This window comes from Thamnophis elegans, chromosome 12 (assembly GCF_009769535.1).
Source record: "Thamnophis elegans isolate rThaEle1 chromosome 12, rThaEle1.pri, whole genome shotgun sequence".
Taxonomy (NCBI): Eukaryota; Metazoa; Chordata; class Lepidosauria; order Squamata; family Colubridae; genus Thamnophis; species Thamnophis elegans.
The window spans coordinates 31,549,595-31,572,036 of NC_045552.1; the positions used below are offsets into that span (position 1 = coordinate 31,549,595).

At 42.2% G+C, this 22,442-nt stretch overlaps 1 protein-coding gene across 3 annotated transcripts in view; it reads right to left on the reverse strand.

The window, feature by feature from the left end:
- Positions 1–22,442, reverse strand: part of OSCP1 (organic solute carrier partner 1) — a 37,106-nt gene that overhangs the window by 9,199 nt on the left and 5,465 nt on the right. Inside the window, exons 1-2 of one of the 3 annotated variants that reach the window (XR_004256281.1) lie at positions 4,946–5,085; positions 2,234–2,388 (exon numbers count right to left, since the gene is read on the reverse strand). Coding sequence is in view for 2 of the 3 variants with exons in the window: in XM_032228133.1 (XP_032084024.1) it covers positions 2,234–2,388; positions 4,946–5,069 (279 nt within the window). In the remaining variant the exon portion in view is untranslated. Of the gene's footprint in view, positions 1–2,233; positions 2,389–4,945; positions 5,086–22,442 lie in introns of those variants that run through there. The other 2 variants (XM_032228133.1, XM_032228134.1) reach the window with 2 other exon arrangements.

A 22,442-nucleotide genomic window follows, 5' to 3' on the forward strand; every position in this document is an offset into this window, starting at 1 on the left:
CATAAGCAAGACAAATCATACATAAAACATACAGATACAAATGCCATTTTAGACATACAACCCCCCCTCCCCCTCCCACGGTGACAGTCATTCACAGCCCAGTTTTTCTTTCTTTCCTCATTATTAGATCTCTAAGCCACATCTTCTCATTGCAAGATTCAGGGATCTATTACAGTACCTATGTTAACTTTCCCCATTTTAAGTCCCTGCTGTTCTCCTAGTCGCCCACATATACCATAGGTTCCAGCTAAGATAATGTTCTGTTTCTCCTTTGTCCCTCAGCCAACCCGTCATTCTGTCCATTTCTGCACATTCGTAGATCTTTTTAATTAATGCATCTTCTGGCGGTATAGTGGTGGATTTCCAAAATTGTGCATAGGTTATTCTTGCGGCCACAATTATATGCAGGCTCAAATGCCATATTGAACTGCTTATGTTATCTGGTTTGATGCTTAGTAACAGGTTCTCAGGTCTCCATTCAATGTTTGCCCCGGTAACCTCTTTTAACCATTTTTTAATCCTTTTCCAATATTTCGTGGCCTCAGTACAGGACCACCAAATATGGTAGAATGTGCCATCCTTTCTTCCACATTTCCAACACAATGGAGATAACCCAGGAAACATCTTAGCTAACCTCGTTGGGGGGAAGTGCCACCTATAAACCACAACTTCTGAAGACAAGCTATTCCATTCGTTGATTGATCTCACCCTTAGGAAATTTCTCCTTAGTCCTAGGTTGCTTCTCTCTTTGGTTAGTTTCCATCCATTGTTTCTTGATGTGCTTTCGGTGATTTGGAAAATAGACTGACTCCCTCATTTTTGTAGGAGTCCCTCAAATTTCCTGACAGAACAATTAATCAATGGAACAATGTTCCTCCAGAAGTTGTAAATGCTTCAACACTGGAAGTTTTTAAGAAGAGATTGGACAATCATTTGTCTAAAGTGGTGTAGCGAGGTTTCCTGCCTAAGCAGAGGGTTGGACTAGAAGACCTCCAAGGTCCTTTCCAACTCTGTTATTCTATTCTATTCTATTCTATTCTATTCTATTCTATTCTATTCTATTCTATTCTATTCTAAATATTGGAACAGTGCTGTTTTATTGTGCTTTTTTATTGTGAGTTGGACTAAGGAGAAATTTCCTAAAGGTGAGACCAATCAAGTTGTCATGCCCACTCAGTCACGCGACCCATTTCCCACAGAAAACACAGGGAGCCACAAAACCAGATTAGGTGTGGCTGGGTTTTTTTTCATGTGACTGGGTGGGAGTGATATTGAGTTGGCCACACCCACCCACTCACATGGCCACCAAGCCACGCCCACAGAGCTGATAGTAAAAAAATTGAATCCTACCACTTCATGTTACTAATTAAACAACTGCAGCGATTCACTTAATTGTAAAAAAAAATTGTAAGAAGGGCAAAATTCATTTAACAACTCTTGCTTTGCAATAGAAATTTGGGGCTCAATTGTAGTCGTAAGTCAAGGACTTCCTGTAATAAACAGTGAAAAAGAACAGTATGAAATTAATTGAAAGCCCTCAGCTGATAAAGCAAATGATTTGAAATATCTCAGCAGCAAACTTACTAGACATTATCACACCTTCATTCAGATATGTATCTAAACATAAATCTTAAATGTATATGTATACTTTATATAATATAAAGTAAATAGGTAAGTATTCACTTACCACATAGTTTCTTGAAAAAGATTATAAATAGTTCATTGAAGAATACACATGTAAATGCATTAATTCAGATGCTTTCCCTAGCAATGAAAATCTTGGTAGCTATTTTGCTCAAAAAGAGTATTGAAGAAAAGTGATACGAATGGAAATCAGCAAATGAGAACTGAACATACAAATGAGTGAAGCTGAAGCTGAGCGTTCAGATTGCCATTTTGGAAGGCTGATGAGGACAAGCTATGGGATGGACAAGTCCAGGGAGGACGTGTTTCAAGGGCTAAGCTCACTTGTTGGTTAAGAAAGCAGAAAAAGACAGGTAGACATTTCATAAGACTACATGACACCATATTTTGTCCTTAGCTATAAAGTCAGTAGCATTGATGTGATTAAATACATGCACTGAAAATCAGTATTTCAGATCATTTCTCCCCTTCCATGTGCATCTATGTTTCAAGTTGTGTGAACTTAACAATGGCTTTTTTTGATTTAAAAAAAAAGGGTTACCCAGATTCATAAGAAGACATCTAGAGAAAAAGAAAGGTTTGACCTTACCTTATCCATACTGGGGGCATTTAGTCTCATGATGGAGGCATGAACCAACCGCTCAAAAACTGCCCTTAGGGCTTTCCTGGAATAGAGTTCCTGTGGCTTAAACAGCTCATCCATAAAATTTTTATTGAAGATGCCCCCAATGATGTCATTCATCACTGAAAAGATAAAATAATAATAATTGTTAGAAATCAATTGTTTTAGTTTCCTCAGGAAAAAGCAGGTGTTTTGCAATTTAGAAGACTTGCTGGCAAGGCTGCTTTTTCACTTGAGCTTCCTTGCCCCCAGAATATCCCTCCTTTGAACAAGAGGCATGCAGAAGATTATTTCCTGATTTCTTGCTGGGGATTTCACTAGACTGATAGCAATGCAAGAATTGGAAAACATTTTCTTATATTTGGAAAGGAGATGGTCAAAACTGCTTCACCATTGTTCCTACAGCAGGTAATTCCTTCTTTCAACAAGGAATTGAAAGGAAATGTTTGCAAAATCCAAGAGGCATATTTTTTACCTTCAGCAGTTATAATTTGCAACATTAGTTTTTGCATTTCCATACTGCTTCAGTTCTGCTTCTTGCAGTTGTGACAAAAACATTTTAAATATGATGTAATTTATTATGAAAAATTATTATATCTCAATTTTAAGATTCTGCAATTAGTTGGGCTAATCTCCTCAGTCATTAAAGATCCCTTTTTCTTATGAAAGTCACATTTTAGGCATAGTAGTTTAATTATCAATATTTGGATGCCCTACTTGCCAGGAGAAATATTCACAGTGGCATTCAGTAGTATTACTTAAACATATGTTTTTTTGTTTGTTTGTATCCTGTCCATCTCATAGTTTGAGGCAACTCTGGATGGAGTTGTTTTTCCTGCCCCATGAGATCCATAATCTGGATCTCCTGGCTTTGAAGAACTCTCTACTCCATGAATTACCAGGCGTTAATGACCTTCAACACTGAAGTTACTGACTTTCTAACTGTGATTGTGTATGGGAGGGTCAGATATCAAACAGGTTGGAAATTATCAGCACTGCATCATCAGGTCTAAAATCAGATTCAAATTTATTACAGAAGAGTTGGTGGTCCTTGAAGTTGATGAAGACACTGTTAAGTATTATCCAATATTGTCATTTTCCCTTTCCATGGTGGAGGGAGACAAAAATTGAATTTCTTCAGTTCTCCGCACAACTGTCAAATCAATTGTGACCCCACAACACACTTAACTAGACCTGTTGCAAATGTATTGGCTGCCTTTGCACAGCTTACTCTTAAACTGAGGTGTGGGGTTTTTTTAGAGATTCATATGAATATACTTTAACCTAGCTGACATGATTGAGTGAATTATGCAAAACCAGAAAATGGATTAAGGGCATTGTATTCACAACAATGCCTTTTCTATCTGTCATTTTTATTTTTTCCCTATATTCAGCCTAGCATCCAATTGATGTTGCTAATCATAGAATCTACAGAAACAGATATGCAGCACAATTCCCTCTGGACAAACTTTGAAACATAAAATATCTATACAAAAGCCTTCATCACTATTGTTTGTGTGTTGACGAGACTCCAAATTAGAAAACCTGTTAGCCATTCAGTACTGACCCAGTGGAAGAGCCTTTTGCATTGTGCTACCTCCACCACACAAGCCATATTCAGAGGGTAGGGGGTAGGTGCTTAATGCCTCATTTTTAACTGGGCATTCCTGAATTGTTTCAGGACCTGTAGCAGAAGCTTGCTGCAATTTGCACTTGGAGTGCCCTGAGACTGAACCCCCCAAGAAAACGATTACAAGACAGGAAAGCTACACAGCCACTGCATTGTACATTTACCATTTGGAGCAGTTCTTTTTATAAACCTGTTGCTCAAATCTATGCACATTAAGCATTTTTTTCTTAAATAAATGATTATCCCCTAATTTACCTGCAAGACTATGGTACAGCATAGGTAAGCGGATCAAAGGTAGCACACAGGTAATAATTGTGGTTGTCACTAGTGCCCACTACAAATTGCAATGATGTCAAATACTACCATTATATACATGAGTTCCAAACATCTGATGCCATATCCCAGGCAAGCAGGCAGGCATTTCCATGATAATGCCACACATGTGCTGTTATTTACTCCCCACAGACACTCATTGTTACAGTCTGCTTTGCATCCCTATATGTTAAATTGATTACACAAACAAAAATTTTATGACAGTATGAACAAATGCAATAGTCATACTGAATGGTACTGAAAAGATCTTCAAACAATAAATTTTGGAATAGAGCAGATTTCCCCATCTTGGTGTCTTTTCAGATGCCTTAGAGTGGAAATTTCATCATCCCCAACCTTGCCCATGATCTCTGATGATGATGGAAAGTGAACCTATACATCTGGAGGGCACAAATTTGTGAAGATTAGATTAGAAGTAGCAAATTAAGGTAGTTATCTGCAAGAATGGTTGCCCTGGTTACTAAGCAGCGGTTCTACAGCAGAAGCAACTGATAGTAGTAGGGGAAACAAACTGGACCAAAATGGTTTGCATTCTGCATATGAACAATTAGACATTATTCATGCAATCCATAGGGTTTCATAGCATTTTAGAGTTGGAAGGCTCCCTTGACGCCTTTACACAGGGCTACATTTGAAAACAACATGGAGGCTAAAACTGGTACATAATGCAGTGACTGCATCATGCCCGCATGCCAGACTTGCTACTGCACACTCACAGAATAAAAGGAGTTGGAAAAGAGTCTGGAGATCATGTAGTCTAGGGGTCAGCAAACTGCGGCTCTGGAGTCGCATGTGGCTCTTTCCTCCCTCTGCTGTGGCTCCGTCACCTGTTGGCGCCATAATTTTGAGAGGCGTTTCCGGTGGAGGGGGGGGAAGAGAAGCACAGTGCGCCAGGAGAAGACTCTATGGCAAGGGGAGGGTTTTCCAGTTGTCTCTACAATTGATAGGACTTTCGGTTATGACAGGTAGAGTAAAAAGTACACTGCACTAGGAGGAGATTCTTTAGTGGGGGAACTGAACTTCTGGTCAGCTCCAGAATTGAACAGGGGGCTTCTGGTTAGGACCTTTGTGGCTCCCAGTGTTTTCTTTTCTGTGGGAAATGGGTCCAAATGGGTCTTTGAGTGTTTAGGTTTGCCAACCCTGATGTAGTCCAACTCTTGCAAGAGCCCATAACATCAACATGTCTGATCAATGACCATTCAGTCTGTGTAAATGCCTTTAGCAAAGGAGAGCCTACTGTTCTCTAAGGCAGTGTTTCTTAAACATTTACACACAGAGAGAGAGACGCATTCCTTGTCACTACCACTTACCAATTTTCATTTGATAGGATATTAATACTGATATTTTTCAACATAGGCTGGCAAATAAATTCGATTATGTGGACCCAAGAGGGGTACTAGAACCACATTTTAAGAAACACTGCTAATAGGAGTCTTGTTCCATTGTTGAACAGCTCTTACCAATACATTTTTTCTGATATCTATTCAAAATTGATTTCCTTGCTATTTAAACTTGTTTCTTGTACTGTTTTCTGAAATAGTTCTGAATAATTCTGCCCTGCCTTCTTACATGATAGCCTTTCAGATACTCGAAGACATATCCCAACCTCCAAACATTCCTTGCAACATTTTCCTTGCATTCTTACTATATTGATTGCATTCCCATGGACAAACTCTAGTTTATCAATGTCCTTCCTAAAACACAACATACAGGGATGGATACAATATTCTAGATGCAGTGTGGCCAATGCAAACAGCTTAAATTTATCTTGTTGATCGGAGTCATTCTTCAAGTTGTCACACCCTCCTGATTTCTGGTATTATCCTCTAAAACAGTGGTTCTCAACCTTCCTAATGCCGCAACCCTTTAATACAGTTCCTCATGTTCTGGTGACCCCCAACCATAAATTTTTTTTCATTGCTACTCTATAACTGCAGTACTTCTGCTACTGTTATGAATCGTAATGTAGATATTGATATTGGAAGACTGCTATCATATCACCCTTAAATCCTTCTTTTCATTCAACCAAACATACCCAGTTCCTGCAACTGTTCTTCATGTTTGAGCTTCCAGTCCCCTAATCCTCTTGGTTGCTCTTCTTTGCACTATTTCTAGACTAGTCTCCACATCTTTTTTATAGAGGCAGCCAACATCTTGTCTGCTCCTAAATTTTGGGTCTGAAAATAATCTCGTCCTGGAGGCTGGACAACCTCGGCTGCTATATACACACATACACAGAGACCAGAGGTGGGTTCCTACCAGTTCGCACCTATTTGGTAGAGCCGGTTTGTCAAATCTATCGAACCGGTTAGAAGAGGTTCCACCAGTGGACCCGGAAAGCAGGCCACACCTACAGAAGAGGTTCCAAAATTTTTTGAAACCCACCACTGACAGAGACACACAGTGGCTTTATTCCCACAGCCTCCTTAACTAAGTTGCCTGCAGCTGCATTCACAAACTTGCTTATCCTGCCTGGATGGATCTTCAACCTGGTTTGGGGTTGTTTGCAGGAATGCTCTTAACCTTGGTGGTGGTGGTAAGCTTAACCTTAATTTATTAGGCAAACATCATACATTGTTTATTTTTAATTTTTTAAAAAAAAAATATTTTCTCTTTCAAGTTAATTCACAAATATACACTCTTATAATTACCATTAATTATATCATCATTATTAAGCATTTATCGTTATTTTCTTACAAATATATAGAACACAGTTTGGGTTACTTTCTTGCCACCCCATTTTATTTTGCAACAACCTAAGATGTTGGAATCCATTCCGGGTGTTTGTGTGCAGGGCAGTTTCTGCTGTCTGAAATACACATACACAGGGATGCAAAAACATCGCACCAGAAACATCTTTCCGGCCTAACGGTCAGGACTCACTATGCAGCCTCATGTAACAAGAACTATGTGAGCCAGTTACTCCCACACCTGCCCCTTCTCCCCCCTATGCTGTGTTGTAACTTTCTATTCCCCCTTTCCCCCTCCCAATGCCATGCAGCTTGTAACTTTCTATTCCCCCTTTGCCCACCCTTTGCCATGGTGTGATTTTCTATTGGTTTATTTGTACAATGCTGTGATTTTTCATTAGTTTACTTGTACCATGTGTGATTATATATGCCTTTTGATACGCTCCTTTTTGATGACGATGTAACTAACGTTTCTAATAAAAGAGCCCTTCGAAGTTCTTTCGAAGCTTAGCTCATCCCAAGGAATTCTGTCTGGTGTTTTCCTTTTGATTAGGCAAGGACACATGAGCAGCCCTCCAGTGTGGCAACAATGCCGCAACTGGTGACCCCGACGTGATCTCGCTGGCCGAGCTCGTCGCCTCATCCGTCTCACTTGGCACCCCCGTGCTTACCGGCGAAGGAACGCCCCTTGCATACCAGGACTGGCCGTCGCAGACGGAGCATCCTCCCAGAATCGTGAGTTATGGGGGCAGAATTCTCTAAGCCCCAGGTTGCACATCTTTTTGAACTTAGAGAATTGACCAAGTCCTCAATATTAATCTTAAAAAACAATGGGGACGTTCTCCCCATCCCTTCGAAAAAAGATCTTACTAACCTTCTCAGGTATATTTATCAAAATTGTCCCACATATCCTGAGAAGGGCTCAATTCGAACAGCCATTTGGGTAAAATTAGGAAAGTATTTCCATGACCCTCCAAGGGCACCACCGAAAATACTTTCCACTTGAATCTTAATGGTCGAATTGAAATTTGGTCGATATAAAATCTTGCTGGTGGCCATATACGCACCGAATGACAACCAAAGTACCTTCTTTAGAAGGTTGCATTTAAAAATGGCAGAGTTAGGCTATGATCATATTTGTGTGGTGGGTGACTATAACGCGGTGGCAGATAGGACAATGGATTACAACCCAGGAAACATCCAAAAGGGGGAGAAATTAAGAGAAAGGAGGAGAGTTCTCCCCAAAACCTTTGAAGACATGAGGGAGGAATATGAATTAAAGGATGTATGGCATGAACTCCACCCACAGAAACAACAATTTACTTTCTTTTCACATAGACACCAATCCTGTTCTAGGATCGACATGGCCTGGTTGACACCAGAAATTGGGGACTTGATTAAGGAAGCAGCAATTGAGGTCAACACCTGGGCCGATCACAATCCACTCTTATTGGTGTGGAAGGGAGTAAGGCAGGGGAGGAAGAGAAGGTGGATGATGAATACAGAGATAGTGAAAGAACAAGAATTTCAGCAAATGTTTAAAAGGGAAATGAGGTTTTTTTTTTAAGAAAATAGGAAAGGAGTAACCCCACAAATACTTTGGGATACGGCCAAGGCTTACATGAGAGGCCTAGCTATTAAACATACAATAGGTACCCACAGGAAAAAATTAGAAGAGAGGGCAAAATGGGTAACTAAACTGGAGGTGGTAGAAAAAGCCTTGCAACAGAACCCACTAGACGATAGGAAAAAAGAAGAAATGGCTAGAATTAAGCATGGGATCTCTCTTTTAGACCAGGAGGATGTCACTCGAAAACTTAGGGGGATTAAGCAAAACTTTTTTGAGCATGCTAACAAACCGGGTCGCTGGCTCTCTTATAGACTTCGAAAAGAAAGAGAGAGCAGACGTATAACTCAACTGTAGAATAGTAAAGGGGAATTAGTAGAAACCAAGGGGGAGAAACAGGAAATTATCCAAGGCTTTTTTCAGCAACTATATAGTAGGGAAGAAGTTTCTGAGGTCCAAATTAAGGAATTTTTAGATAATGCAAATCTACCCAAGATCTCAAATGAAACAAAAGGGGTACTGAACCAAAAGATAACATTAGAGGAACTAGAAAAGGCAGTTAAAAAAATGGGAAACAACAAAACCCCTGGCATGGATGGTTTGCCAGTTGAAATCTATAAATCTTTTTTGGAAATTTTAGGAGAAGAGATGATAGCAATATTTAATGCTGTCTTGACGGATTCTATTGCACCGAAATCATGGACCGAGGCTTATATAACCCTTTTGCCTAAAGTTGGAGCTGACCGTACCCAAATTAAAAACTATAGGCCCATTTCACTTTTGAATGTGGATTATAAAATCTTTGCAGCTATATTGGCAGATAGACTCAAATTTTTCCTTAACAAATTTATACACCCTGATCAGAACGGCTTCCTGCCGTCAAGGCATTTGAAAGACAATGTCAGAATTATTTTGGATGCCTTAGAATATTATGAAGCTCGGCCAGATAAACAAGTGGCCTTTATGTTTCTTGACGCACAAAAGGCTTTTGATTGGGGAGAAGAAGGCGGGGCTTAGCAGTGAGAAGATGGAGTTTCAGGCTACTCCTGAAATTCCTCTATACCGAAGGATTTTTGGACGGGTTCTTTGAACTCTAGCTGTCCCGGAGACGACAGTGAAGGTGAGGAGAGACCCAGGACCTCAGAGACACCCGCAAGTCTCTGGGGGGGCGGTATTAACTCCTCGTGCCAATTCCTTTCTGGATTAGCTGCGTGCTAACTGAAACTGCAGGTTGCCCCTAAGAATGGTAGAAGTGATGTCATCTGGTAAGCTGATTTTATTATCCAAGAGAGACTGTTCGCGTTAAAAACCTAAGCTAACCTAAACCAAAGAATAGGAAAATTTAGCGGCGAATTGGCTTTTTTTAATGGATTTATGGCTGGTGGTTACTTTACTTCTTAAATGCTTCAAGAAACTCCTTGACATCCTCCCCCCCCTGACTCTCCCTAAGTGGATCGTAAAATTTATTTTCTACTAATTAGCCCGTCACGATTCGACATTTTAATTACTTTATTACTTGGCTCTGTTTACGATCAGATAAGATTGCACAGCCTGCAAGAGAATAAGAAAAGTGCTTTGAAGTCTGTGGAAAAAAAAAAAAAGAGCTTGCAATTTTTAACTGCGACACATCATGGCGTCTCAAAATACCTCTAAGATTTCATTTCAGATTCTTTTTTCCGCATGTAGAGGGCTTTTTGACTCTTATCAAAGGCTGGAAAGAAAATTGGATCATCTGATTTTAAAATATGAAGTAAAAACTGAGATCGTTGAATGTTTAAATGTTCCTGAAATACAAATGGAAAATGTGAGAAATGATGTCTGGTCTATCTCAGAGGAAGAAAGGAGGGGGGAAGCTATAAAGAAGACTCATTTAAAGAGACAGAGTGCAGGGGGAATGGAAAATCCACCCTTGAGAATCAAAGTTAATTTGGAAAATTTTACAAGCCCAGGACAACATTATTATTTCATCACTGACATTCAGAGTCCAAAAGTGCAAAAATATCTTTGTCTGGATTTGCTTATGAAAACATTTGGTAAATTTATCCAACGCGTGGCAATTGGTTTGAGAAGATTTTGCTATTGGAGAGACACTGGCTGACAGATGGACACTGGAGAGATGGACACTGGAGAGATGGACACAGATGGACACTGGAGAGACACTGGCTGACAGATGGAAGAACGTAATTTAAAATTAGCTAAATCTGATTACCAAGTGTAATAGATATAGCTGAATAATGACTGATATGGATAGTAATATATATAATTTGGAACTGGCTGATAGATTGAAGAATACAATTGAAAACTAGCTAAACCTAATTGCTTTTTTTTTGTAACAGATATAGTTGAATAATAATTGATATTGATAGTAATGTATGTAATGTGGAGTTGATATGATAACTAACAATTGGATATGAGAAAACATCTTTAGATTATACATAAAGAGTATTAACTACAATAATTATCACTATTAAAAAAACTAAATAAAATACATACAACCAAATGTTAATCAATACTGGGAAAATGTTATGATATATGATATAATTAAATATTATGGATGTCCAGCTAAAATAGGACATGAGGATTTGATGATAATAGAGGATTCTACAAATAAGTAAATGAACTGTCAGCATGTGTTATGGATTAATTCTTTAGCATAGCTAAGGATGAAGGATGTTTAAATAACCATAGGTAATTAAAACTGGAGGTATAATGATGTTGATATGGTAAATATCCGAGTTAAGATATTTGAATTAATATGAGCTAATGGAAGAGAAGCACCAAAGCATGTTGTAACCAGTTGATATACTTTTTTTTTCATAATAGACACCTGTGTTTTGTTTTGTTTTCCTGTCTTGTCTCTTGTCGTTTTTGTCTTTTTTTTGTATTATTTTTATTTTTTATTTTTTATTTTAATTTTTATTTTTTATTTGCCCTTTTTTTTTTTTGATTTTTTCTTTTCCCACCGGTGTGGGCAGGTATTGTTCAAGATTATTACTTTTATTAATATTTCTAAATAATAATTACAGTTAAATGAAAATGGATATATAATAATGCTTGAGTTAATATGAGTTATGTTGGTTGACTGTGGAGGAGATGTACCAAAACTTATCTGTAATTGATTGATACATTTTCTACAGATGTAAAGAAAGATGCTGTACCTGTTTTAAATTAAAATTAAAAAACATTTATTTAAAAAAAAAAGGCTTTTGATCGGGTAAATTGGAATTTTATGTTGTCACAACTAGAAAACATAAAGTTTGGAGAAAGCTTTTTAAATGCAATTCGGGCAATTTATGTACGACAAACCGCGACAATATTGGTAAACGGAGAAGAGGCGGGTGACATTGTGATTGGTAAAGGCACAAGACAAGGATGCCCGCTATCCCCCCTACTGTTTATCCTCACATTAGAACCCCTTCTTAGAATAGTGAGAAGCGATACACAAATTAAAGGGTTACGAGCTAAAGCTCAGGAATTCAAGGTCCAGGCTTTCGCCGATGACCTTGTCTTTATCCTGGAGGATCCTATGGCGTCTGGGATACAACTTTTACGTAAAATAGAGGAGTACGGTAGGATAGCGGGGCTACGTATAAACAAAGAGAAGACAAAACTGTTAATTAAAAATATGACTCTGAACCAGAAAAGGGAAGTACAAAGCCTGTTAGGGATCAACATGGCCCACAAAGTACAATATTTGGGAATTTGGCTGACGGAAAGATGTTCCTCTATCAAGGTAGATAACTATATGAAATTGCTACAACAGGTATCCAAAGATATGACTAATTGGAGTAGCAAACAATTGTCTCTGATGGGCAGGATTGCGACAGTCAAGACATATGTATTACCAAAATTTTTGTTTTTGTTTCAAACGGCACCAACGAAATTGGACAATTTTTTTTTTAAATCCTTGGAGACAATAGTGACACAGTTTATATGGCAAGGCAAGAAAGCACGAATCAAAGCCCAAACTTTGCAAAAACGTAGAGAACTGGGAGGCTTCGGAGTACCCAACTGGGAAGCATACTATAACGCAGCAATCATGACATGGGTGAAAGATTGGGTGATGTTGAATAGAAGGCGCCTATTGGCTATAGAGGGACATGACCTCCCCCAGGGATGGCATGCCTCCCTCTGGCAAGAAAGAGACACCCCCCATAGGTACTTCATGGGACATTATATTCGGAAGATTTTGATGGGGGTCTGGGAAAAAATGAGGAAAAAATATTATCTTAGGGTTCCGTGTTGGTTGGCACCATTAGAGGCCTTAACGCATCCGAGTTTATTTAATTGGACAAGAAACATAACATATAAAGATATCATGACAGAAGAGGGCAACATGAAAACAAAGATGGAATTAGAGCAACAGGGCAGGAATTTGGAATGGTGGGAATATTTACAGGTTAGAAACAGGTTTAAAAGTGATAAGGCACGTTTCGGGATCTACCCAAACCCTCAGGGGCTAGATAAGATCTTGTTTGGTGGAGACAAGAAAATGTTATCGAAGATCTACCAATTTTTGACCTGCCAAGATACTAATGAAGAGATGGACAAAAGCCTTCTAATAGTATGGGAGAGAAACCTAGGTTATGAAATTGAAATGGGCAAATGGTGGGATCTATGGAGCAAGACCATTAAACTTACAACATCTACTGCATTCAAAGAAAACATATACAAGATGGTTTATAGGTGGCACTTCCCCCCAACGAGGTTAGCTAAGATGTTTCCTGGGTTATCTCCATTGTGTTGGAAATGTGGAAGAAAGGATGGCACATTCTACCATATTTGGTGGTCCTGTACTGAGGCCACGAAATATTGGAAAAGGATTAAAAAATGGTTAAAAGAGGTTACCGGGGCAAACATTGAATGGAGACCTGAGAACCTGTTACTAAGCATCAAACCAGATAACATAAGCAGTTCAATATGGCATTTGAGCCTGCATATAATTGTGGCCGCAAGAATAACCTATGCATAATTTTGGAAATCCACCACTATACCGCCGGAAGATGCTATAATTAAAAAGATCTACGAATGTGCAGAAATGGACAGAATGACGGGTTGGCTGAGGGACAAAGGAGAAACAGAACATTATCTTAGCTGGAACCTATGGTATATGTGGGCGACTAGGAGAACAGAGGGACTTAAAATGGGGAAAGTTAACATAGGTACCGTAATAGATCCCTGAATCTTGCAATGAGAAGATGTGGCTTAGAGACCTAATAATGAGGAAAGAAAGAAAAACTGGGCTGTGAATGACTGTCACTGTGGGGGGGGAGGGGGGGTTGTATGTTTAAAACGGCATTTGTATCTGTATGTTTTACTTTATATTGTTATGTATGATTTGTCTTGCTTATGTCGTTGTATTTTTGTCGCTGTATTTTTCTTCCTGTTTTTTAAAGGTAATAATGTTTAATAAAAATTATATTAAAAAAAAGAAAAAAAGAAAGAAAATACTTTCCACTTGGTGGATCGTCATGGAATGTTTAAAAGTTCATGAAAAAGCCATGATGGGGGGACCACCACCCCCGCCATATTTGGAAACCTCTTCACTAAATTCACCCTCTGAATCCAAGGCTTCCTCCTCCCTTGTGTGCATGCCTCTGTCACCCTCAGCCCCTGAAGCTCCTCAGCATTCAGAAACGCCACTGGCTTCTTCTGTGACACCCTTTCGTGAGGGTGCCATAGCTGCAGCTGTAAGGGAAGGTTTTCAACAAGGGGACATCTCTTTAGAGGACGCTTCTGCCTGTTTTCCAATTGAAATGATTCCGGACCCAAATAATCCGGGCCAAAATATTCCAAATTATGTCCCCATCCCTTACAAGGTTATCAGGGACCTTAAGTCTGCTGTCTCCTCGTATGGGATCACCTCTCCGTATGCACAAGGGTTGTTTGAAACCACAGCTAATACTTACACTATGACTTTAGAAGACTGGAAACTGTTGTGTGGTATGCTGATGACCCCTTCCCAATATTCTATTTGGTGATCTCAATATGCTCATGAAATTCAAAAAGCCATTCACAGGGGTTTACCTGCTCTTGTGACCCGATGCCCATTTGTATGGCACAGGTGCCTTTCTCACGCCTCAACAGCAGGTTACCTCTCCGGCGGCTGCTTTTACCATAATTTCTCAAGCAGCCGTGGCAGCCCTGAAAAAGGTGGATGAGGTGTCATCCGCCCCCCTAAAATCTTTTTCTAAAATTATACAGGGCCCAAATCAGGCATACTCTGACTTTGTTGATGACCTGCAAAAGGTGTTGACACATCAAATTGAAAATGTTGATGCTCAAAATGAATTGCTCATGAAATTGGCTTATGAACATGCTAATTCGGATTGTCAAAAGGTTTTGCACCCTCTTGTGAGCAAACCTGATGCCACCATTGCCGACTACCTGAAGGCTTGTCGGGTGGTTGGCACTAACACCTATAACATGGAAACCTTGGCCATGGCCATTTAGGGAGCTTCCCGAAATAATCCAAAATCAGGCAACTGTTTTAATTGTGGGAAGCCTGGCCATTTTCGCTCTCAGTGCCGTGCACCTGGGGGTGGGGCCGCTGCCGCAGGCTCTCGCCCACCGAAGCCAAAAACTGTCTGTCCTCGTTGCAAAAGGGGACTTCATTGGGCAAATCAATGTCACACAAACCCCATGCCTAAACCTGACTCACAGTCGGGAAACTAATCCTGGGGCATTCAGCCAGCCCCACACAAAAGGCTGATTTTTATTTTCCTTCTTATTTCAATCTCTTGGCAAGTGAATCTATAGATGCCCCAATGCCTGGCTCTTCTTATTTTCTTCCGGTGATCCCGGCTACCTCTCTTCCATTACCCCCTACGATGCCTCTCTTGGTCTTTCCTCATCGTGATTTCATGTCTCAAGGAGTTCTTGCTACTCCCTTTCTTACTGACTCTTCTGATTTCTCTTCTGTTGCTTTGATTTTTATTCCTAATGTCCCAATGCATGTTCCCGAGGGATCCCTGGTGTCCACGGCCATTCCGGTACCCCTCGAGACAGACCCAAATGATTACCATGACAGCCATGAAGCCATGGCTATAGAAAAAACAATGAAACATGCCCGCCCCTCAGCTAAATTTCAAATTAAGGGCCACTCCTTTCTTGGTATTTTAGATACCGGAGCAGACGTTTCGGTCATCCGTGAGGAGGAGTGGCCACCTGATTGGCCTACTGAAGCGTCTCCCGCAGTCTGCGGTGTAGGCGGCGTCCAAACGGCAAAAATCAGTAAGCATTGGCTATCAGTTGTTTCTACTGATTCTTCTGTAGTAGCCCATATCAAACCTGTCATTTTGCCCCTTCATATTAATTTGTGGGGCCGTGATCTTATGCATCAATTTAATGCCAAACTAATCTTGCAGTAACTGCTCTCTATTTTGTTTGTCATGTCTTCTTCTGCCTTGCTTTCTGATCCTTTGCGACTAACTTTAAAAACTGAAACCCCTGTCTGGGTCGAACAGTGGCCATTAACTCAGGAAAAGCTCAAGGCTTTAACAGAACTAGTGCAGGAACAATTACAAAAAGGACACATTGAGCCATCCCTGAGCCCGTATAACACCCCAGTGTTTGTTATAAAAAAGAAATCTGGTAAATGGCGTTTTTTGCATGATTTGCGGGCTGTTAATAAAATTCTCCAACCCATGGGAGCGCTGCAGTGCGGCGTCCCCAATCCAAATTTGATTCCCCAAGAATGCGATCTCATGATCATTGATTTAAAAGATGCCTTTTTTTCTATACCACTCCATGAAAATGATCGCAAACTGTTTGCATTTACTGTTCCGGAATTTAACAATTCCAAACCTGCTTCTTGCTTTCAATGGACAGTCCTGCCTCAGGGAATGCTCAATAGCCCCACCATGTGTCAATATTTTGTAGATAAAACTTTGCAGCCGTATCGGACGGCACACCCTCACTTTTTAATTTACCACTATATGGATGATATCTTAGTAGCGGCATGTGGGCCCCCAGATATGGTTTTAGCAACATTACCTTTTCTGACTAACCTTCTCCATAAAAATGGCCTGTACATAGCTCCAGAAAAGATTCAAACAGCACAACCTTTTTCGTACCTGGGTCATAAGCTTTTGGCTTCTCATGCTGCACCTGCAATGCCAAAATTGGACTTGCCACACACTCCCACATTAGTACAGTTACAGCAATATTTGGGCTCCATTAACTGACAAATAAATAAATAAATAAACTGGGCACGCCCATATATGGGGCTCACAACCCCTCAACTGGCTCCTTTGTTTTCTGCATTAACAATGGGCAAAAACCCTGCAGATGTTATTAAATTAGATGAAACACATCAGCAAGTTTTAAAAGAGGTAAATGAGGCCCTTGCTCAAATTTGGGTGGATCGTCTTCAGGACAACACCCCCTTAGCTTTCATTATATGTAACACGCTTGGGCTCCCAACAGGAGCCGTGGTGCAAAAAACTTCAAAATTATTAATTATTGAATGGGTACACTTGTCTCACACCCCAAAATCCACTATTTCTCAGAAACCTACCCTTTTTGCAGCTCTAATTACAAAAGCCCATGTCAGAACAAAGTTATTGGCCGGAATTGAACCTTCCACGATTTTTGTCCCTTGTTCTTTATCAACTTGGGAGACTTTACTTGCTAACTCGGAAAACCTTCAATTCTCACTTGCTGACTGGCCAGGTGAGATTTCTTGCCATGCACCTCCCGACCCTAGATTGGCTCTTTTGAAAACTGTTCCCTTGCAATGGTACACTCCATATTCCCCTCTCCCGCTTCCTCATGCCATGACTATTTTTGCTGACGGAAGCAAGACATATGGTGCTTGTGCCTGGCAGCAGAATGGTCGGTGGTGCAAAAAATTACCACCACTCCCCGCAGACTTCCGCTCAGCGTGCGGAGCTTGCTGCCTCTATTTTGGCTTTTTCTACTTTTCCAAATAAACCCTTTAACTTGATTTTGGATAGCCTCTTTGTAACTCAGATTGTGAAATCAATCTATGAGGCCTATCTTTCTCCCTCATTGGAACCACAATTACTCTCGCTCTTTTTATCTTTGCAAAAGTTAATTTCTGCCCGCACCCATTTTTTCCATGTCTCCCATATCCGAAGCCATCAGCCCTTCCCTGGGCCTCTCCAGGAAGGCAACGATGTGGCTGACGCTGCAGCAGTGGCTGCTGCCAACTCCTCTTCTCTTTTAACCTTGACAGCTCCCACTCCATGGGAGAGTCATTCCTATTTTCATCAAAACAAGAAAGCGTTCATGAAACAATTTGGCATTACTGCAAATGAGGCCTCTGCCATTGTTCAACAATGCCCCACCTGTAGCCGGCAAGCGCATTCCCTCCCTATGGGAGTTAATCCCAGAGGGACAGAATGTTGCCAAATTTGGCAAATGGATGTGACTCAATATCCATCCTTTGCTCCTTGGAAGTATCTACATGTAATTATAGATACATTCTCTGGCTTCTTGTTTGCTACCCCACAAAGGGGCGAAGCCACAAAACATGTTATCAACCACTGCATTCGAACCTTTGCATCGCTGGGACGCCCAAAAGAGATAAAAACAGACAATGGGCCTGCTTATACCAGTGCAGCCTTTGCTGCTTTTTGTAACCAATGGGACATTGTGCATAAATTCGGCATTCTATATAACAGCCAAGGACAGGCTATGGTTGAGCGCGCTAATCAGACTCTTAAGCATTCCCTTGATCGCTACATTGAAACAAAGGGGAAAGCGCCCCCTAGCCTCCCAGCTTTGCAAAACATTCTTAATCTTTGTCTCTATACATTAAACTTTTTAAATCTCACCGGTCAGCCGCCTTCCTCAGCAGCAACTCGTCATTTCGCAGCTCCACCTTCTGCTGACACCCCCCGTCCACCTGTCTACTATCGCTGCTTGCCTGACCTGACGTGGCGAGGACCTGCTGACCTGATTACCTGGGGAAGGGGCTACGCTGCAATCCAACTAAAAGACAAGGTTCTTTGGATTCCAGGACGGCACGTAAGATCATATTTGCCCAAACCACCGACACAACCACCTACACAAACACAGAAGCCGCCTGACCATGACCAACCAGCAGGAACCACAGCTTGAGGCTGTCTCTGTCTCTGACCTGGAGAACAGGGCAGAGCACCCTCCACCCTACACTCCCCCGACTGGCTGCCCCGTGTTTCGCCGCAGGTCACTCTACTTTCGAACATGGAGGAAGTTTCCAAGCCTGTGGACTGCAGAGCGTTTTCATATCACATGGTTATCTTTGCTTTATTGATGGTCATTTTGTTTTTGCTTATCTGGGTTGGGGAATGTCAGGCAGTTCCTGCTGGGGCAAAGGATGCCTCCACCCCACATCATCGGCCCAAATGGATTGGCATGTAAATGAGTTTCATCTTCTTATACATAACCTTACCCGTATTAACAATCTGTCTGATTGCTGGGTTTGTACGCACGGCCCTTCCTCTAACATGCAGGGCTGGCCCATTCTAGTCTCTGGAACTTTAAACCTCACAGGCTGGAATGTTACTGTGCTATATTCCACAAAAAGTAATCGTGCACATACTATCTACGATTCTGCCCAGTATATTTTGACACATCGGGTTTTACCCCCTCTTGCCCCCATCTGCATTATATGGTGGAATGTTTTGCATGAAGGTTATGAAGCAGTAACTATTGGTGGTATCACCAAACAAATCCCTTTGAACCGCTTTTCTGTTGGGGATTATCCCCACTGCAATGCTACTTTCAAAATTACGGAAACTGGCTACGATTGTTCGCACTTATCATTACCTGAGCATTTTAAGTGTAGAAAAGAAGATAGTATAATCATAGACTTATTCTCTAACAGGAGAGGGATGGTTGCCTTTAACAGAATACAGGAACAAATCTGGGGCCATCATGGGTATTATTTGTATGGGATACCACCTGGCCTGTACTGGCTTTGTGGTCATTGGGCTGGGAAGGTGTTGCCCCCTGTATGGAATGGTACTTGCACTATTGGAACTCTGGCACCTGCCGGAATCTCAGCACATCCCATGTCTCAACCCGATAGTGCCTGGGAGAAACAATTTGGGTGGGCCAGACAAAAGAAAGCAATCGATCCAGCTTTAGGTTATGATCCTGACAATACCAATCTGACAGAGGGTGAAAGATTATTGCTATAGCCCTACCACTCTTGGGTGTCGCATGAAACGTTAAACAATTGCGTATTTTATCTGCTCAAATGGAAATCCTAGCTAACACCACGATACAAGCCCTGCAGGCCGAAGTTGACTCTTTAGCTGGAATTTTAACTCAACATAGATTAGCTCTGGATTACTTATTAAGCAAGGAAGGAGGCCTATGTGTTTGGTTGAATGCTACCTGTTGTCATTATTTGAACCAGTCTGGAGAAATTGAAACCAGTGTGGAAAAATTACATGATATTGTTCAAGCAGTTAGACAAACATATAAGGCCTCGGACTCCTGGTGGGATTGGCTGACCTCTTGGCTACCTAATTTTAGCTGGTTGGGAAATACTGTCAAGACCATTATAACCCTTGTTGCTCTGCTGATTTTGTTGTGTTGCTGTATTCAATGTGTACCCTCTTTATTAACTATGTGTAAGAATATACTCTCTAGCTTGGCTCCACAGAAGAATATTCACATTGTCAACCACATGGAGTTACATGAACAGTCAACCCCTTTCATGGGGAAAGATCCCTTCCGCATGCCTAGCGACAAAGAGGGAGACGCTGCCTTTTAAAACAAAAATAGAGATGATGTTGGAATCCATTCCGGGTGTTTGTGTGCAGGGCAGTTTCTGCTGTCTGAAACCCACATACACAGGGATGCAAAAACATCGCACCAGAAACATCTTTCCGGCCTAACTGTCAGGACTCACTATGCAGCCTCATGTAACAAGAACTATGTGAGCCAGTTAATCACCACACCTGCCCCTTCTCCTCCCTATGCTGTGTTGTAACTTTCTATTCCCCCTTTCCCCCTCCCAATGCCATGCAGCTTGTAACTTTCTATTCCCCCTTTGCCCACCCTTTGCCATGGTGTGATTTTCTATTGGTTTATTTTTAGAATGCTGTGATTTTTCATTAGTTTACTTGTACCATGTGTGATTATATATGCCTTTTGATACGCTCCTTTTTGATGACGATGTAACTAACTTTTCTAATAAAAGAGCCCTTCGAAGTTCTTTCGAAGCTTAGCTCATCCCAAGGAATTCTGTCTGGTGTTTTCCTTTTGATTAGGCAAGGACACATGAGCAGCCCTCCAGTGTGGCAACAACGCCGCAACAAGAACCGGAGATGCACAGACCGGAGAGGCTCGAACAGGGCCCCCGTCAAAGCCCTGAGCAACAGGGGAAGATCCCATGTGGGGAACCTGTGGACGGGGGGACGCCTGAGATTAGCCGCCCCCTTCAGAAAATGCTTGATCAGGGGAACATGGGAGGGGGAAGAAGACCCCACTCCCCCCAGGACCGAAGACAAAGCTGCCACCTGGCAGCGCAAAGTATTCTGTGAAAGCCCGTTGTCAAGGCCCTTCTGCAGGAAGTCCAAGACGTTGGGAATAGTGGCCCTATCGGGAGAAATGCCAAGAGGAGAACACCACCGGAAAAAGGCCGCCCAGGTGGAATTGTAAACGCGGGTCGTCGATGGACACCGAGACGCCTCGATGGTACGAATGACCCTGGAGGACAGGTTAGCCCCCCTCAGCAGCTGCCGTTCAAGAGCCAGGCAATCAGATGGAGCCACTGGGGCTCCAGGTGAAGCAGGGCCCCCTGCCGCAAGATCACCTCCTCCCGTGGAATCCTCCACGGAGGGGCCACCGACAGCTGGACTAGGTCCACGAACCAAGGCCTCCTGGGCCAATACGGGGCCACCACTATGACCTGGGCCTTCTCCGCTACTACCTTCCTCATGGTCCCCGGAACAAGGGGAATGGGAGGGAAGGCATAAAGAAGGCCCCTCCACCGAGGACTGAAAGTGACGCAGATCCAGGGCGGGCCACCTTCAGCTTCAGCCAATTTATGTGGTGGCGGAGATCTGAGGCCGTCCACCTGCCCTGAGCCATCCGAGAACCCATCCGCGCACCACCCCGACACGTAGTCTATGACCGTCCCCAGGTGGAGAATACGCGTGGAGGGGGAAAGATGGCTTTTGCCAAAGTTCACCGAAAAGCCCAGGCTCTGAAGGCTCCGAATGGTGAGCCGAAGGTCCGAGATGGCCTGAGGAAGAGACCCCGCTTGAACCAAGACATCGTCCAAATAACATTGGAGCCACACTGGGATGGAACACAGATGAGCCGCCACGGCCGCCAGAACCTTCATGAAAGTCCGGGGAGCCGAGGCCAGCCCGAAAGAAAGAGCCCTGTACTGGTAATGGCGGGTTCCGTGCGAAAACCTCAGGAACCTGCGGTGAGCGGGCAGAATAGGTATGTGACGATAGGCCTCCGTGGACCTACTCCCAGGAGCCAAGAAATTGGAGTGGCGAGCCCATTGGTTGGTCAAGACCACCAGAAACAGGGGAGGAGCCGGAATCTCCTCCTTGTTCATGGCCGTGGCAGAAAACATGGCCATGTCAGGATCCCTAGGAGGGGGCACCAAAGGATCCCCCGTCCCCACCTTGGTGGTCTGCCGTGTCTTGTCCAAGAGGATTTTGAACATGGCTGGAACAAAGAGGCCCGCAGAAGAGGGCTCATCAGGGAGACCCACATTTTCATCATCCGAGAAGCCCATGTCCTGGAGGTTCTCCACCCCCAAGAACGAAGCTTTGCTAACCATGGAAGGAGAGGAAGCACGATACTGGGCCCTGCCTAGCTCCCCATGCCTGGAAGAAAGGGAGCACTTGTCCCGCTGGGCAATGCCCCGTGAAATGGCTGCAGAAATAAGCCTTTTAAGACCTTCAGGGAGGTTATCCAAATCCTCTACATCCCCATAAGCAGAACTAGGCCCTGAGGAGCCAACCTGCGAGAGGT